Source organism: Pungitius pungitius, chromosome 3, assembly GCF_949316345.1.
Source record: "Pungitius pungitius chromosome 3, fPunPun2.1, whole genome shotgun sequence".
Taxonomy (NCBI): Eukaryota; Metazoa; Chordata; class Actinopteri; order Perciformes; family Gasterosteidae; genus Pungitius; species Pungitius pungitius.
Genome location: NC_084902.1, coordinates 13,281,379 through 13,295,990, shown reverse-complemented (window position 1 = coordinate 13,295,990; position 14,612 = coordinate 13,281,379). Strand labels below are relative to the sequence as shown.

Sequence of the window (14,612 nt, the reverse complement as noted above, 5' to 3'; positions counted from 1 at the left end):
TCAGTGGGAGAACAAATCCTCTCATGGGTGACGACATACTTACCTCCGAGAAACTGGCTGGCATCACACAAACATCTTTACATGAAACAATATGCAATAAATAATCATTCAATAGTAGACACAAAACAGCAGCAAGGTTACAATTAGGAATGTAATCAGTTTTGTAAATCAAAGTATTGGTTACGTCTTTACCTGACATATCATTTAACTCACGCTTTTATCCAAAGCGACTTACATTGCATTATAACCCATGCGTTACATTTTGCCTGGGGAGCAATTGAGGGTTAGGTGTCTTGCTCAGGAACACTTTGACATAGCACATGGAGCAGCCAGGATTTGAAACACTAACCCTGTGGTTCCCAGCACACCACACTACTCCATGCGCCACCATCTTTAAATAATCGTGTGTTTAAAAGGGCCTAACAACACCCTCGAACTGTTACATTATTGAAGATAAGTACTGTCTCTAGCATCCTTTTTGCTTTTATAACATGGTTACCAGCAAAAATTATAAATAGTAAGTATAAATAGCTGCCTTTCCGCACAAAATAGTTGTAGCCACCAAACAGTGTGTATCACATGTCATCAGTATAGAGGAAAAATAGTCCCTGTACGTGCATATAAACAGCATTGGATCCCGCACCATCTCATTCATTAACATCGCTCATAATTGTCCGGTTGCAAAAAGCTCGCATTGAATAAAATGTCAACTAACGGTTACGGAAAATCTAACCTGGTACATTGAGGGCGCAGTGATATGGATCACTCGGGTGAATGTGAACAGCAACTATACATTATCGCTGAATAATGCACCCTCAGTGACTCACTCTCAACTAGGCTTGGGTATCGAGGATCGATTGGAATCGGGACTAGCTTTGCGATTTACCCAGTATCGTTCAAAAGCTTAAAATTCGGTTCCTAGTTTTGACTCTCAGTCCGCCGGCGCCGACCGGAAAAAGAAACCGCTGAACACCAACGAAGACTCGAAAACTCGGCAAAATGCAACATTTGCAGCAAAATTGTTTCATGCATAAGCAGGTGCACGTCAAATATGATTAAGCACCTCCGACCGTCCTCCGCTGCCTCTTCCTCTGGCTCCAACCCCCAGCCTCAGTGAGGACCCTGCTGCATGGTGGTGGAACCAACAAAAGACTTATCCTTTGCTGTCAAATCTCGCTTTCCCCTATTTATGTGTTCAAGCTTCTTTTAAAACCCAGCGAACGCGTTTTCTCCACAGCAGGAGATACTATTTGTCCAGAACGCCCACGCATCCTGCCTGAGAAGGCAGATATGATCATTTTCTTGAACAAGAACTGTTTCTGATTTTATAATGTACCTGCTGCTGATCTGGACTGGGTTTTATAAGTTGTTTCTAATAGTTTATTTGCTATTCTGCACCAGGTTAGCCCATCAGTGGGAGCAAGGTAACGTTTAAGTACCAGCAGTATCATACGCTCATGTGTAAATGTGTTTTTGTGAGGTTTCAAAAATAAAGCTCTCTTGAGCAAAGTGTACCCCTGTTAAAATATATTCATAATTTATAATGTTTATGCAATATTAAGTTCATAGTTTGATATTTATATTGTAGTTAAAAACAGCCCTGTTAGAAATTCATAGTAAAGTTAATAAAAAGTAAAAAGTTCATAGAATTAACATTGATGGAGACGGTCAGACTATTTCCTTTAGAAAGACCTTTGGTTAGCTAGCTCATTTAAAATATCTTAAACTTTTTTGACCCTGCCTCTTAAAAGAATCGGAATCGAGAATCGCTGGGAACCGGAATTGAAACAAGGAATCGGAATCGGAATCAGAATCGTTTAAATTCAACCGATACCCAACCCTACTCTCAACCAATCAGAACATTGGATTTCATCTACCTGTGTTATAATCTGTATTAATGAATATGGTATTCTGATAAAAAACAACAACAGTGAAGACAATGGAATATTATTTTAAGTTGGAAATTGACTGTGTAGAATATCTGATGACATCAGGACTGCAGAGAGCCTTTACATCTTCCACCAAAAACTCAAGACACACCTCTTTAGACTATACCTTGAGAAAACACTAACAAACTGTAGCACTTAAAAAAATGTTTTTTTTATGGCGCGGTTATAATTAAATAATAAATATTAAAATACATGTATTTACAAGCAGAAAAGGTTTAATGCTGTGATCATTATCATTTCAATTATTAAAAAATGTAAAATGACAGTCAACAAATATGAGGATGTAAATTGAGGGTTCAATTGCAAACATAGATTTGAAATAAAAATTATCCCAGTTGTAAACACTTTAGTTAAGGCTATCTGTCTAAATCACCAAAAGAAACACTCAAGCTGTTCTAGGCTAATCAAAAGTGTAATTTAGATGTATTTGTACAGAGTGCAGGATTTAGATAAATGGACATGATCAGAATTGGCCAATTCAACTCCAGTTTCTGGTTTCACAGTGCCAAAAAGAAAGACAAAGACAGGCATATTATGCAAATTATGCAAAGTACATATTATGCGAAGTTATTATGCACTTTCTTTAGATAATGGATGATGTTGCAAATATAGAACTATTTTTATTAAAATCATTCTTTCGCCTCATTCTGATTAACCACCAATGGAACACAATGTAAAATGGCAAATTTTCAATTATATAAGGTTTCACGTTTATCTGAAACCACTTATAAAATATACTTTTTTGAACAGAAAATAAATCGATCTTTGTTGCTAGCTTTAATATTCTCTGTAGAAATATATTTATTTATGCAAGCCTTATATTGTTCAAGGCAGGCTTCTCCTCTGCTCTAACCTCAAACAACACAAGGGGACAGCACATTACAAAAACTATAACAGCTCCATGCACAAAGAGCAGATTCTAATGTTTTAAATGGGGGCGCCCTCTGCTGTTATGCATTGTGAATGCACACCGTACTCTAGTAATAGGTCCAGTGTGACTGTGTATTCAAAGGGAGGATAAGACACTATAATGACAATCTGACATCCTTGATTACTTGCCTTGGGAGCAACACTGGTTACTTGATTTCACATTATGACTCTGTGTGAGATTCATTGAGGCACCTCCACAACCACATTTTTTAATTCCTAATCCAATTTCGTAGAAACCTATCAAATCCACCAAGGCTCATATATTTTGTTATCATATAAAAATAAAACGTGGATTAGCAACATATAACTACATGGTCAGAACAAACTTTGACGAGACGCTGTCATGGTTTTACCTTTTAACATATTAGATTAACTTAAATAATTTGACTTGCAAATATATATATATATATATATATAGACAGATATATATATAGTCTTTACATGAAGTATATACCATTTGTTAGTTATTGGTATGTAGTTGAGCTGTTTTTTGACAACAACATTACATAACCGACCAACACAGGGATTGCTTTGCTGGTTGTTTACTGCTGCTGAAATACTTTTACATGAACATAAAGCTAAATGTACAGGGATCTTTGAAGGGACTTATCACTAATTATTTAGTTCTATAATAGCAGGACAATAAAAAGAGTCAGTGTCGGAACATGAAGACGTTTTAGCCATCTGCGTGCTCAAGATGAAAATATTTTATTTCTAAAAAAGTGCACTACTTTTACTTTAATTTCTTTTGTTTTCAGTCCATAAATGATTGGATTCAATGTTGGCGGCACAACTAAAGTGGATACCCCCATGAACCACCTTAAATGTGGTGATATGTTCTTAATTCGGTACGAAATGATGGTGAAAAGACCCAGACACTCCAACAGTAGAAAAACTGTCAGATGTGTTGCGCACGTTTGCAGAGCTTTGGCTTTTGTGTCGGATCTTTTGGATCTGAAGCACGCAACAAGGATCTGGAGATACGTGTACAACATCATCCCATTAATTATCACTTGTGAAAGAGCAACTATGAGAAGGCCATAAATATTATTGATGGCTGTGTTAGCACAGACCAGAGCCAGCAAAGATGGATTATCACAGTAAGGATGTGTTAATTCAGATCGACAGCGGGGTAAACGCGAAAGCAGAACAAAAAGCACGGTTATTAGAAGTAAACAACTCATCCACACAATTGTGATTATTCTCATAATGTTAGAACAAGTCATTACAGTGTTATATTTCAAAGGGCAACATATGGCAATGTATCTATCATATGCCATAGCAGATAGAATGAAAACTGTACCTCCTGCATAGATGTGGATAAAGAAAGCTTGGGCAAAACAAGCTGAGTATTGCATTGTCTTTCTGTTTGTCAGTATTTCGTTGATGGTCTGTAGGAAGAATGCTGAGGAGCCTATAATATCGTTGATGGGAAGGTTCAGCAGAATCAGGTACATGGGTTGATGCAAAGATTTGTTCAGTACAATTGTGAGGATTAGAATAAGGTTGCAGAAAAGTATGATCATGTAGCTCAGCGTTGCAAAAATGAAGGCAGGAAAGACAGTTTCAGAGGAGAGATTAAAGCGATTTAGCACCAAAACAGATGATATGTTGTACCGGTTTTCCATCTTGATGCTCTTCCTTCCTAGGAAATGAAAAAAGAAAGCTTTGCATAGCTATTTCGTACACAACATCAACTTAAGCATATGGGAGACAATACCACATAACGCATATATACCGAGATAATGTTGTGAAAAAACATTCTTCATACATTATATATGTTAACGTATATAATCAGTTTTCCAGCTTTAACTCCAATAACTTTAAAATACACAGAGGATATACAGTAAGCAGCACAGAGACGTAGTGGATCATTCCTACTTACTGGCAACTATGACCAACTGGTAAGATGTTCAGCGGTATTAGCAGCTTTATATGAGTGATTTCTGCTGAACGCCAGGCTGCTCTCTGGAGTCCACTGGTTTACCATGAAGTTTATCTTGAGATTGTCATGGCAATTACTTTAGCACTGGCTCACAGCAGGCTTTTGAAGAATATGGCATTCATTGGTTACCCTACTATTACTCATACATCAATGCGAAACCAGCTAATATGATTCTGATTGAAATAAATTTAAAATAAATTCATTTTTATCAAAAGTCATTTGAGTGACAATAGTGACCGACTCCTCCTGAACGTGACGTCAGATGCATAGTCTCAGTCAATCCAGAACACCTGTGAGTGCAGTTCAACATCGAAGCGTTTCTTGCAGTTAGTTTTGCGTGTTCTTAATCATTTTATGATTCATTATTGTAAACATGCGCATATTTTATGTTTTGTTCTTGGTTACAGATGTCTTGCATTTTTGTCTTAAAGGCATTTAATTAACTCCAACCACTATGACCGAAATCAGTTTGCTTGTCTTTCTTTTATATGCAAGGAATTTAATGCAAACGTTTTGGGTTATAAGTAAACGGTAACATTCTGGTATTTACAGTAAAATTATAACACAACAGTTATCCTATGGTGACAAACTGTAATCCAATCAACAGCATATTGTCGTATATTACGTTAGGGAACTGTAAATAAAACAGAATGTTACTTGCGTCGGCTGCCAGTAAAAGGCAGTTAATTCACAGTAAAACTGGTTGAAGTTTACGGTAACCTATAGCAATCCATTATAAGGTAACATACTATACACTACAGCAGTGTTCCATAAATAAAACATTAAGTTACTATCATATAATGCCAGCAAGTTAGCATTAATTGAATGTAATTTACTGTAATCCAATTTACACTAATACATTTTAAAAACAAATTACGGCATTATACCTTAAAATAACGGTAATTTCCTGGCGTCCCTGCTGCCCAGGAAGTTACTATTCATTTACGGTGACATTTTTTAGAGTGTAGGGACAAAAGAAAAAATGAAAGAGATGAGTAGTAGGGATGAAGGTGAACAGTGTTTTTTTCTTGACAAATGTTTCTGATTAAAAACAGTCAAATTTGAAATATTTTTTGATATACACCATTTGGAGTAAAGTTATTCACTCCATGCATTTGGGCAGAAAAAGTGCATGACGTTCTGCAATGTCCTGTGATTTGTTTGTGAAATTTGTAACTTCTCCATGGTGCAGTAATACTTGGCCTATTGTTGTTAGTGGAGCATTCATTTAAAGGGGATTTCATAAATAATTTGTTTCGTTAACATAAAATCAAACACAAAGGTAGCGTGAACATGACTATGAGGTTGTAAATTGAGGGTTCAATTGCAACCATGGATTTGGAGTAAACATAATCACAGTTCTAAACACTTTAGTTAAGGCTATCTGTCTAAATTACCAAACGCTACACTCAAGCTGTTATAGGCTAATCAAAAGTGTAATTTAGACGTATTTGTACAGAGTGCAGGCCTTAGTTTAATGGACATGATCCGAAGCATATTGGCCAATTCAACTCCGGTTTTGGGTTTCTCTGCACACAGTGCCAAAAAGAGATGTGCAGGAAGACACACATCCATTGCACAAACAAGCACAATCGAGGTAAACAAAGACAGGCTAATATAAGCACATATTATGCAAAGTTATTATGCACTTTCTTTAGATAATGGATGATGTTGAAAATCTAGAACTATTTTATTAAAATCACTCTTTCGCCTCATTCTGATTAACCACCAATGGGACACAATGTAAAATGGCAAATATTCAATTATATAAGGTTTCAGGATCCTGATTCCTGATCCTGATTCCTGATGTAAAATGGCAAATATTCAATTATATAAGGTTTCACGTTTATCTGAAACCACTTATCAAATATACTTTTTTGAACAGAAAATAAATCGATTTTTGTTGCTAGCTTTAATATTCTCTGTAGAAATATATTTATTTATGCAAGCCTTATATTGTTCAAGGCAGGCTTCTCCTCTGCTCTAACCTCAAACAACACAAGGGGACAGCACATTACAAAAACTATAACAGCTCCATGCACCAAGAGCAGATTCTAATGTTTTAAATGGGGGCGCCCTCTGCTGTTATGCAGTGTGAATGCACATCATACTCTAGTAATGGGTCCAGTGTGACTGTGTATTCAAAGGGAGGATAAGAAACTCCTCTATATAATGACAATCTGAGAACTCTGGTCTTTAGGTCACATCCTTGATTACTTGCCTTGGGAGCAACACTGGTATTGTTTTCACATTATGAGTCTGTGTAAGATTCATTGTGGCACCTCATGGTCCTGAAGACACTTACTGCAACAATAGTTGTTGTTTTTATTAAACAAATAGTACTGTTTGTGTAGCTCTTCTAAGTTAACCACATTTTTCAATTCTTATTCCAATAGGTTATGTCTGCACAAAAATCCAGCAAATCCACCAAGGCTCCAACATTTTGTTATTATATAAAAATACAACATGGAGTATCAACATATAACTACATGGTCAAAGCAAACTTTGATGAGATGCTGTCATGGTTTTACCTTTTAACATATTGGATTAATTTAAATAATTTGGCTTTTTTTGGCATCTATAGATAGACAGATCAAGGTATGTAGTTGAGCTGTTTTTGACAACAACATTACATAACCGACAAACACAGGGATTGCTTTGCTGGTTGTTTACTGCTGCTGAATTACTTTTCATGATAGCAGTAAAATACTACTAAGGCACTGATGACTCGGAATTATTTAGCATCACGCTGTCCAATAATTAGTCAAATATAACTTCAACTTTACATGAACATAAAGCTAAATGTACAGGGATCTTTGAAGGGACTTATCACTAATCATTTAGTTGTAAGATAGCAGGACGGTTAAAAAGAGTCAGTGTCGGAACATGAAGACGTTTTAGCCATCTGCGTGCTCAAGACGAAAATATTTTATTTCTAAAAAAGTGCACTACTTTTACTTTAATTTCTTTTGTTTTCAGTCCATAAATGATTGGATTCAATGTTGGCGGCACAACTAAAGTGGATACCCCCATGAACCACCTTAAATGTGGTGATACGTTCTTAATTCGGTACGAAATGATGGTGAAAAGACCCAGACACTCCAACAGTAGAAAAACTGTCAGATGTGTTGCGCACGTTTGCAGAGCTTTGGTTTTTGTGTCGGATCTTTTGGATCTGAAGCACGCAACAAGGATCTGGAGATACGTGTACAACATCATCCCATTACTTATCACTTGTGAAAGAGCAACTATGAATAGCCCATAAATATTATTGATGGCTGTGTTGGCACAGACCAGAGTCAGCAAAGTTGGATTATCACAGTAAGGATGTGTTAATTCAGATCGACAGCGGGGTAAACGCGAAAGCAGAACAAAAAGCACGGTTATTAGAAGTAAACAACTCATCCACACAATTGTGATTATTCTCATAATGTTAGAACAAGTCATTACAGTGATATATTTCAAAGGGCAACATATGGCAATGTATCTATCATATGCCATAGCGGATAGAATGAAAACTGTAGCTGCTGCATAGATGTGGATAAAGAAAGCTTGGGCAAAACAAGCTGAGTATTGCATTGTCTTTCTGTTTGTCAGTATTTCGTTGATGGACTGTAGGAAGAATGCTGAGGAGCCTATAAGATCGTTGATGGGAAGGTTCAGCAGAATCAGGTACATGGGTTGATGCAAAGATTTGTTCAGTACAATTGTGAGGATTAGAATAAGGTTGCAGAAAAGTATGATCATGTAGCTCAGCGTTGCAAAAATGAAGGCAGGAAAGACAGTTTCAGAGGAGAGGTTAAAGCGATTTAGCACCAAAACAGATGATATGTTGTACCGGTTTTCCATCCTGATGCTCTTCCTTCCTAGGAAATGAAAAAATTAAAGCTTTGCATAGCCATTTCGTACACAACATCAACTTAAGCATATGGGAGACAATACCACATAACGCATATATACCGAGATAATGTTGTGAAAAAACATTCTTCATACATTATATATGTTAACGTATATAATCAGTTTTCCAGCTTTAACTCCAATAACTTTAAAATACACAGAGGATATACAGTAAGCAGCACAGAGACATAGTGGATCATTCCTACTTACTGGCAACTATGACCAACTGGTAAGATGTTCAGCGGTATTAGCAGCTTTATATGAGTGATTTCTGCTGAACGCCAGGCTGCTCTCTGGGGTCTCCTGGTTTACCATGAAGTTTATCTTGGGATTGTCATGACAATGACTTTAGCACTGGCTCACAGCAGGCTTTTGAAGAATATGGCATTCATTGGTTTCCCTACTATTACTCATACATCAATGCGAAACCAGGTAATATGATTGTGATTGAAATTGAAATGTACTTTTATTTATCAGTAAAACTATTTTTTTCTGATAAATAAAATTTCTGTTTTTTGTTATTTTAAAATTGCTGAAGGCATCATCCATATAGTCAAACAACAACACTGACCTTGGTTTCAGTGTGGCCCTTTATGGGGGACGAAAAGACCTGTTGCAGGCAAGGTTTTAAAACATATTCTTTCTCTTACAATAGTGGTCATACGCTTCATAGCATTGTGATGGAAGGACACTTAATAGTGTGTGTGAGAGTGTCTCAGTAGTGTGCGTGAGAGTGTTGAGTGTCTCAGTAGTGTGTGCGACAGTGTCTCAGTAGTGTGCGTGAGAGTGTTGAGTGTCTCAGTAGTGTGGGTGAGAGTGTCTCAGTAGTGTGCGTGAGAGTGTTGAGTGTCTCAGTAGTGTGTGCGACAGTGTCTCAGTAGTGTGCGTGAGAGTGTTGAGTGTCTCAGTAGTGTGCGTGAGAGTGTCTCAGTAGTGTGCGTGAGAGTGTTGAGTGTCTCAGTAGTGTGTGTGAGAGTGTCTCAGTAGTGTATGTGAGAGTGTCTCAGTACTGTGCGTGAGAGTGTCTCAGTAGTGTGCGTGAGAGTGTCTCAGTAGTGTGCGTGAGAGTGTTGAGTGTCTCAGTAGTGTGCGTGAGAGTGTTGAGTGTCTCAGTAGTGTGGGTGAGAGTGTCTCAGTAGTGTGCGTGAGAGTGTCTCAGTAGTGTGCGTGAGAGTGTTGAGTGTCTCAGTAGTGTGCGTGAGAGTGTCTCAGTAGTGTGCGTGAGAGTGTTGAGTGTCTCAGTAGTGTGCGTGAGAGTGTTGAGTGTCTCAGTAGTGTGGGTGAGAGTGTCTCAGTAGTGTGCGTCAGAGTGTCTCCGTAGTGTCTGTGAGAGTGTCTCAGTAGTGTGCGTGAAAGTGTCTCAGTAGTTAAGTACTAAACGGCCCCTCATATGTACGCAATAAGACAAAACTCAAACAAAAATCATAAAACTAACAAAAATGAGGTCATGGGAAGATCAGTAAAGAAGAATTATAGTTTATAATAAAATATTGTTTCTGATTAATTATAATAGTTCTAAAAGCGCTGCCTCATTGGAGGACAGAAATGTGTTCTATTTCTTTTTTGGAGTCATATAAAATATGTCATCTGTATGTTCCAGCACATGAATGACACAAAATGCTATGAAGCAGTTTTCTTACTGAAGTCGTTATCTAGTAATGGCCTTTTTACTTGCTTCTAAAAATGATCTCGAAGAAGTAAGTAACATTTTTAACTATGGTTTTGTTGAGATTGTTTCTACGTTCATCCCAAAACTCTTAATCGAGGAAACAACCCAGAACGATCAAACATTTGTTTCCCAATTACCCATACAGGTTTGGTGATATGATGCCATGATATAATTTTATTTCAATACATGTACTAATATTATTTATATGAATATATTTATAGCAGTTGGTGTGTTCTTGGATAAGAACATTTTAGCTTTTTACAAAAATAATTGCAGAGCCGTAAATACCTGCAAAAAACATATAGTAGTTCACTGCCATGTGAAAGAAGTGATCTAATCGAAATGAACGAGGATGCAGCTGTTTATAAAGTGTCATTGTTCTTGTCACAATTAGTTGCAGGCCAGTGTAAAAAGTAACAAATATCAAATAAAAGTTGATCTTGCAATGTGGCAGTCATCACAATCCTACTGCAGGTTTAGATCAATTGCATAATATATATGTAATGTGCCCCCCAGTGGTAGCATCAGAGAAGAAACAGCTGTGTGGAGAGTGACGAGTGTCGATGACCCTCACCTTCAGTGACGTAAACAGGGTAATCTCTGCTTGGGCTTTTTAACATTAAGCCAACCATACCTACAGGAGGTGGGGTTTGAAAGACGTGGGGATTTGAGCCAGAGAAATCTAATGAAAGACATAAGTTCATTTTTTATCATTGAGAGTGTAGGATGTAGTATGTTTTTGGAACATACTGACGACTAAAAGTCTGACATGTCTTCTTTTTTTGTAATTCCCCTTTCAAACTTTATGGAATGCATACATACATATTTTTCACCCTTTAACATGTATTGCACAAATCAACTATATTTTAATCTTCCCGTAACCCTCCCATGTTTTGTTTTTCTATCTTAATATGCACGCTCATTTAATATATTAACATGACAGCGTATTAATCATTTACTTCAAATGAGAAATGTTTTCCAGCATGAAATTCTTAACTTGCAATTGCAGCTCAAAAACACACTTAAATTCCTCTGAGAAACCTGGCTGATATTTTACATTCCTTTTAATTTGAGGAATTTATCTATAATTTGGAGATTACCTGTAGGGACAAAAGAAAGAAAGGAATAGTAATAGTAAGTAATGAAGTTGAACTGATTAAAAACAGTCGAATTTGAAATATTTTCTGATGTACACCATTTGGAGTCAAGTTAAACACAATGAAATTTACTAACCAATACTGTTATTGTAATGTTAAGAAAACCAGACAACCATCAAATCATAGTGTTTTATTTCCTCATCAATAGTCCACCTAACAGTCCATATAATGCATACAATGTAAACACCGTTGTGAGATACACACAGTTTACATACTCCCTACTACTGTAAAATGTACACAACAGAGTGAACATTTATTATTGCATTTCAATACATTTTCATGCATTTGGGCAGAGAACGTGCATCACTTTCTGCAGTGTCCTGTCATTTGTTTCTACAGTAGTTGTTTTTTTATGCTTTGGATATCTTAATTACATCAATTACGTAGGTATATCATTCAGCAGTTTTGAAATGATTTGTCATTCAGTTTACTGTTCACAGCTGATGTCATTTTCCATACCTCACAATATCATTATTACCAGTGTCAGCCTTAGGATGAGAAATGACTCAAGCTTCTGTAACCTGTGAAGTGCTGACGAAAACATAAAGTACAAACAATCACATGCGAATGCTACAGAGAAATACTCAACATATTTGTAAAAGGAATAATCAACAAGAAATGTGTAACTTCTCCATGGTGCAGTAATACATGGCCTATTGTTGTTAGTGGAGCCTTCAATTAAAGGGGATTTCATAAACAATTTGTTTAGTTAACATAATATATAACACAAAAGTATTGTGAGCACGACTCTAATTACAATAGATAACCGGTTACAATTTGGTTGAAAAAATGTTTCTTTTTAGGAATATTTCTATGCTCTGCTTCAGTTCTTTTGTTTTTAGTCCATAAATAATTGGGTCCAAGAAAGGGGGAAATAATAAGATTGATATGCCAAGAAGCCTTCTAATGTACGGAGAGGCACTCTGAATGCGATGAGAAATGAATGTAAAGATAGTATTAATTTGTAAGATTAAGAAAATAACTAAATGTGTACCACAAGTCTGAAAGGCTTTCTTCCGGGCATCGGTTTGATTAGTCATGACACATGTTCGCAAAATCTGTGCATATGTGTATATTATCATTAACAGCGGACCTCCCATGAGTATGACTACAGAAAGCAGCCCATAGATGTTGTTTATTCTGGTGTCCTCACAAACCAGTTTCATTAATGAAGGATTGTTACAGTACAAGTCCGCTACATTTGTCCTGCATAGTCTGAACCGCGCAAGCAACAAAAATAAAGTGAACATCATTGAGAAATTTATTAACCATATTAAAATAATGATTCTGATTAATTTTTTTGGACTCATGATAGCATTATACCTCAAAGGACAACATATTGCAATGTATCTGTCGTATGCCATTGCACTCAAGATCAGCATGTTTCCTGAACCGTAGAAATGAATCAGAAAAGCCTGAGTAATACATGCAGGTTGCGAAATTACTCTGTTCTGTGTCACAATGCTGAACAGAAGATGAGGGAAAAAAGCTGTGCTGCCCAACATGTCACTTATGGGCAAGTTGAACAGGAGGATAAACATGGGCTTGTGTAACTTTTTACTCACAGCAATAGTTGCAAGTACCAACAGGTTGCACAAGACAATAATAAGATACGTGAGCGTGCCAAATACAAACACTGGATACATGCTTGTAGCAGTTAAGTCCAATGGTGCAAGTGTAAGTAATTCCATATAAGATGCATTTACATACATAGTTAAACAGTCTATATGATGCTTTTGCCTCCGATAATGAAAGAAGTAATCTCACCTGAAATAAATGTTTTTTTTCAACAGGCTATTTTAAATGACGTGCCACGCATTGATTCAAATGTACTGCTGGTTTTATACCTGTTGCAGTATGTTCTCTCCACCCTCAACTGCACTGTGCTGTTTGGCGCAACAAAAAAGACCATGTTGTGTAATGCCATTACTGTAACAACAAAGAAGACTCATGGGCCTGGAGCAGGAATTGTCACCTGGGGCAATGGTTAAAATACACAATTACATCATGAAAGAAACTTTTTGATCATGCAACATGGTTTCAAACATGTGGTTCCCATTTACAAAATATTAACCCCAGATTAAAAGGTTTGAACAACATAGCTTAACTTGCATCGTAGTCAGGTACATTGGTTAGATAGGTAGGATAGGTAATGCTTTATACTGTATACTATGCTTCAGTCTAGTATTTTGAGAAATCTTTGGTATGCACGTTTGGAGGGAAACTGACGTTCGTACGAGTCAGGAATGAAAGCACTCAAAGTTGATTTATTTCTTTGTTTGCATTGGCTACAGCTTAGAGAAGCAACTGTACTCTTCTCTTGGTAAATGGTCAGAAAAGGTATTCCCTACCTTCACTAGTGACAGTAACTACACCACATGTAGAACTCTGAATGGGAATGGCATTAATCTTGGTGTTTTACAAATACTTACTTTCACAGTCAAACATTTCAAATTCTATTCCAAGAATGATGCTGATACACAAGGATTGCAAAAATATAATATTTAGGATCTGCATCCTTTCCACTCTTTCTCTGGCAGCTTCTAATTTGTTCATAAAATAGTAGCCTGATCAAAAATAAATCTTCATTGTGGAAATTCAGTCTTTCTGTTACCTTGTCACAGGGTGAGGTCAAGTTGGGGTCTTGTCTTCATGTTTTGGTCTTGTCATTTCCGGTTTTATTTTGAAAGCAGTAACCTTCCTCTCGTTTCAGGTCACTTGCCCTTCCTCATGTCACCAGTCGAATCGTCTCCCCTGATTCCTGATTGTGTCCACCTGTTTCCCATTCCCCTCATGTGTCTTATAGTCTGCGTCTCCCTTTGTCTTGTGCCTGAGTGTACGACCTCTTGTCCACCCAAGCCTTCCCACAGCCACAGTAGTCTTTTCGCCTTGTCTTGGAACACTTGGCCTTTTTGTTTTCCTAAGAGTGATTTTTGTTGGCAAACTTTCTTAGAATTAGTCGGGAACTTTCGAAGTTTTGGTAGAAACACCCAGCCGTTTGTGTTTTGTTTGATCCACGAGACTAATAAAGACGGCCTAACGCGTCAACCCCCTGCTTCTGAGTC

General features: G+C 37.0%; 3 protein-coding genes across 3 annotated transcripts; all 3 read right to left on the bottom strand.

Annotated features, from left to right (window-relative positions):
* Nucleotides 1-3,571: 3,571 nt before the first annotated feature.
* Nucleotides 3,572-4,507, bottom strand: LOC119216810 (olfactory receptor 52B2-like). Its single transcript, XM_037469955.2, has one exon. The coding sequence runs from the start codon at nt 4,505-4,507 to the stop codon at nt 3,572-3,574; it is 936 nt and encodes a 311-aa protein (XP_037325852.2).
* A 3,230-nt stretch (nt 4,508-7,737) lies between these two features.
* Nucleotides 7,738-8,673, bottom strand: LOC119225701 (olfactory receptor 52B2-like). Its single transcript, XM_037483740.2, has one exon. It carries the CDS (start codon nt 8,671-8,673, stop codon nt 7,738-7,740), a length of 936 nt encoding a protein of 311 aa, XP_037339637.2.
* Nucleotides 8,674-12,317: 3,644 nt separating this feature from the next.
* LOC119226273 (putative gustatory receptor clone PTE03) lies at nt 12,318-13,259 on the bottom strand. The gene has a single exon (XM_037484088.2). The coding sequence runs from the start codon at nt 13,257-13,259 to the stop codon at nt 12,318-12,320; it is 942 nt and encodes a 313-aa protein (XP_037339985.2).
* Nucleotides 13,260-14,612: the final 1,353 nt, after the last annotated feature.

Coding starts and splice junctions, on each gene's coding strand:
- LOC119216810 (XM_037469955.2), bottom strand. CDS start 4,507: ATGGAAAACCGGTACAACATATCATCTGTTTTGGTGCTAAATCGCTTT.
- LOC119226273 (XM_037484088.2), bottom strand. CDS start 13,259: ATGTATGTAAATGCATCTTATATGGAATTACTTACACTTGCACCATTG.
- LOC119225701 (XM_037483740.2), bottom strand. CDS start 8,673: ATGGAAAACCGGTACAACATATCATCTGTTTTGGTGCTAAATCGCTTT.